Here is a 3990-nt window from a genome sequence, read left to right on the forward strand (position 1 = left end):
AAACTGCTCGCATGTTAGTCCCCGTGTAGGAGCAACAGTGTGAGTTTGTAACACGTTGTCTGTGACAAAGTTTGCTGGCTTCTGCCTTAGTCTAACACAGCAATTCTTACCCAGGGGTGTATGTCAGAATCGCTGGAGGAGCTTGTATTAGTTTCTTCTTTCTGCTGTAACAAATTATCACAAGGTCAGTGACTTAAAAATAACCAATTTATTCTGGAGGTCAGAGGTTTGAAATTAGTTTCACTGGGCTAAAGTCCAGGTGCCAGTGAGGTTGGTCCCTTCTAGAGGCTCTAGAGGAGAGTCCTTTTCCTGAACTCCTTTAGTTCAGTGTCCATCTGTGGTACAGCTGGTAGCCCCTTCCTTGTCATCATGGTGCATCACTCCAGTACCCGCCTCCATCATCACATTACCTTACCCTTCCTGTTGTCGGATCTCACCCTGTCTCCCTCTTCTAGGGATCCCTGTGATTGCAGTTAGGGCCCACCTGGGTGATCCAGCGAATTTCCTATGCAGGATCCTTAAATTAATCATGTACATAAAGTCCCTTTTTCCCATGGAAGGGAACATTCACAGGTTTCAGAGATTAGAACATAGATATTTGGGGGCCATTATATGGCCTCAGAGCCTAAACATGCTCTTTAAAGGTTCTAGTTTAGGGCGCCTGGGTGGCTCAGTGGGTTAAGCCGCTGCCTTCGGCTCAGGTCATGATCTCAGGGTCCTGGGATCGAGTCCCGCATCAGGCTCTCTGCTCAGCGGGGAGCCTGCTTCCCTCTATCTCTCTCTCTCTGCCTGCCTCTCCATCTACTTGTGATCTCTCTCTGTCAAATAAATAAATAAAATCTTTAAAAAAAAAAAATAAAGGTTCTAGTTTAGTAGGTAGGGTCAGGACATGTATATTTTTTTCAGAATATGTGCCTGATTAAGAATCTCTCACCTAGCACATAGCTTTATCCAACCCTCAGTTGCTTATAATTTCCCCCTGAGGTTTTATTTAGATGACTGCAGTGCTGACTGGGCAGCTCAGACACTAAGACTTTGACTACTGACTATCTCATTGAACCCTCACGTGCTTTCAGAGTAGGTTTTGTTTTTAAGACTTTGTCTAATCTCTGCGCTCAACATGGGGCTCAGACCAACAACCCCAAGATCAAGAGTCACATGTCCTACTGACTGAGCCATCTGTGTGCCCCCAAAATAAGTTTTTTGTTTTGTTTTTACCAAAATAGGTTTTATTCTCATTTTAAAGATCTGGAAATAGGCTCAGAGATTGTTCCACCTGCCTAAGGTCACACAGCAAGAGCGACATAGATCCAGAACCCAAACACAGCTCTTATTCTAGAACCTGACAAATTTTATGAAACTGCCTGAGTCAGCAGATCGGGGCAGGGAAGGAAAGTTCAACATGACAGGGGCCTTCCCAAGGCATGTAGGTCCATTCCCAGCTCCTGTAACCTTTGCTGTTCAAACTGTTGGGTAGAGTGTTAGAATCCACATACCCCTCATCTACCTCCTGGGACCTGTGTTACAACTATGGCTCATCCCTACTGCATAAGCAAGATTGCAAACTCGAGTTTGGTGAGGGAGCAGTCTCTCGGGATTTGAGCTCCCTCTCTCCCCACAGCACAAGGCTGCCTCTCCCACGTACAGTAGGAGGATGTGAACCTTTGGAAGTTGAGAGCATAACTTGAGTCAGTCACTTATTGTACTTGTTCCTGGCTTCCATGGCAACAAGTGTTCATCCCAGCAGTTGCTCCACAGTTGGCTTAGCTTTTCTCCCAAGTTCTGTCCCAGCATTTGTGGCAAACATCAGAACCAAGCCCTGCTGTGGGCACAGGCTGGAGGCCAGGTCACCGTGATCCTGACTTGTGACCATACACAAACAGACCAACCTGGAGAAGAGAGGCTCCAGCTCCTTCATCAAGATCGTATATCTTGGATAAGCTACCGTAGGGCCTATGTTGCTCTTCTGTAAAATGTGTGCATGTCTAACAAAGTGATGGCTTTAGGGACTCATTAGAGTTTGTATTTATTACCTATTGCTGTTGTAACAAATTCATATAAACTTAGCATCTTGAAATACATGTTATTTCACAACTCTGGAATTCAGAAGTCCAAAACGGGGCAGTGGAACTGTGTTCCTTGAGGCTCTAGTGGAGACCCATTTCCTTGCCATCCCTAGCTAATATTGGCTCCCCACATTCCATGGCTTGTGACCCCCATCACTCTGATTTCTGCTTCCATTGGGACATCGTCTGACTCTGATCCTTCTGCCCTTTTTATAAGGACCCTTGTGATTGGGTCTTATTGGATAATATCCCTGTGTCAGGACTCTCGGGCACATCTGCAAGGTCCATTTGGAACCATGTAAAGAGAATATTCAGATTCTGGGGAATAGGAAGTGGACCTGTTGGGGTGGTCATTATTTAGCCTATCACTGGGGATCAGGAAGGCCCTTAAGTGGCCAAATTTAAATGCCATTTTAAAAAGTACAACATACATGGGTTTTCTGGCTCTAACGTGGAACACTGTGCCTGGTCAGTCACAGAAAAGCTTGACTCCAAGACCATTTATCATTATCAAATTAAGGCTTTATTCCCTTCTAAAGCAATATCCCAAGAATGGCTTTGATGACTAACTTGAACTTTTGACTCTTAGAACTCCAGAAAGACCGGAGCTGTCACACAATGTGAGTAGTTTCCTTCCCCACACCATGGTTGAGTTCTACTGTATAAATGTAATCAAATAATTTAGAATGAAAAGGTATATTGGAAGAGGAGGCAGAATGCATATCAAAGAGCTGCAGTATAGGTTGCCTGGGAGGCTCAGTGGGTTGGGCCTCTGCCTTTGGCTCCAGTCATGATCTCAGGGTCCTGGGATCCAGCCCTGAATCCCAGCTCTCTGCTCAGCGGGGAGCCTGCAACCTCCCCGACCCCTTCTGCCTGCCTCTCTGTCTACTTGTGATCTCTGTCAAATAAATAAAATCTTAAAAAAAAAAAAAAGAGCTACAGTATATTTAACATTCTTCAAATTTTAAAAAGCGAGACTATGACTACTCCGAAAAAAGTTCCCAACACACTGAAGACTTTGTTTTGACCTCCTAGCCCCGTACAGATATTTTAAAGCTTTTTGAGTTTTTTTCCCTAGCCAAAGCTCTCGTACAATCTATGTTTTTTCTAGTTGAAGGATACAAGCGAGTTCATTTCTGTATTATCTTGAACATCGTCTGTTAAGAGCTACAGTGGGAAGCAAACACTAGTCCTTTTGATATAATTGCGGTGTAGAAGCTGGGGGACCTTGAGGGGGAAAAGACACAGAAGGAAGGAATAATCGCATGTAGAGAGTGGGAAAGCCACTCTCCAGGCTCAGCTAAGGGGCTGGTGTACAGCTGTGGAGACTAGGAATGTTGTAACTGCACCTAAGAAAACCAGAACCTTTATTCATTTCCATTCCCCCAGGGAGATTGCTGGTCTCGAATTGCATGATGAATACAGGGAACAATGTAACTGTAAACCTTTAAGTTCTCAGGCAAAGTTTCTTTCAAAGAGTAATTTGAGTTAGGAAATATGGAAGCAGAACACTAGATTAATTCCTTGGGAACACCTCCTTACCCTGCCCTTCTAGGGAAGGGAAATCGTGCCCATGACTAAGGCTGAGCTTTCATCTCCACATCTTGCATATGTGAATGGAGGGGTGAAAGATGAGTCGCCTGAAGGCAGCCCCAGAGGGGGGCTGGAGCGGAAGACCTGCTGCTGGTTCAGTTTTCCTGCTCGGCCAGTATGGGGAGTGGAGGTCAGAGAAAGCTGAATGACAGGAAACAATTAAGTCCTGAATTTCCTTATTCTTATCTACACAGCCAAAGCCCATTAGGATTGTGGAGAGGTTCTACATGCCCTCTACCGAGTGTGACCCCAAGAAGCCATCCTTGAACTCCATGTAAGTTTCATGAGGTAAGAGCAAGCAGCTTGCTTCAACCACTTTATTTGAAAATCC

The 3990-nt window shown here is 45.0% G+C and overlaps 1 protein-coding gene across 3 annotated transcripts in view; it reads left to right on the top strand.

Annotated features, from left to right (window-relative positions):
- The window catches only part of LDAF1 (lipid droplet assembly factor 1), a 43400-nt gene that overhangs the window by 27802 nt on the left and 11608 nt on the right, over positions 1-3990 (top strand). For 2 of the 3 annotated variants that reach the window (XM_044233014.1, XM_044233013.1), the window contains exon 5: positions 3854-3933. In XM_044233014.1, coding sequence (XP_044088949.1) covers positions 3854-3926 — 73 coding nt within the window. In that variant the 3' untranslated portion in view covers positions 3927-3933. Of the gene's footprint in view, positions 1-3853; positions 3948-3990 lie in introns of all 3 variants that reach the window. The other variant, XM_044233012.1, reaches the window with a different exon arrangement.

This window comes from Neovison vison, chromosome 14 (genome assembly GCF_020171115.1).
Source record: "Neovison vison isolate M4711 chromosome 14, ASM_NN_V1, whole genome shotgun sequence".
Lineage (NCBI taxonomy): Eukaryota > Metazoa > Chordata > Mammalia > Carnivora > Mustelidae > Neogale > Neogale vison.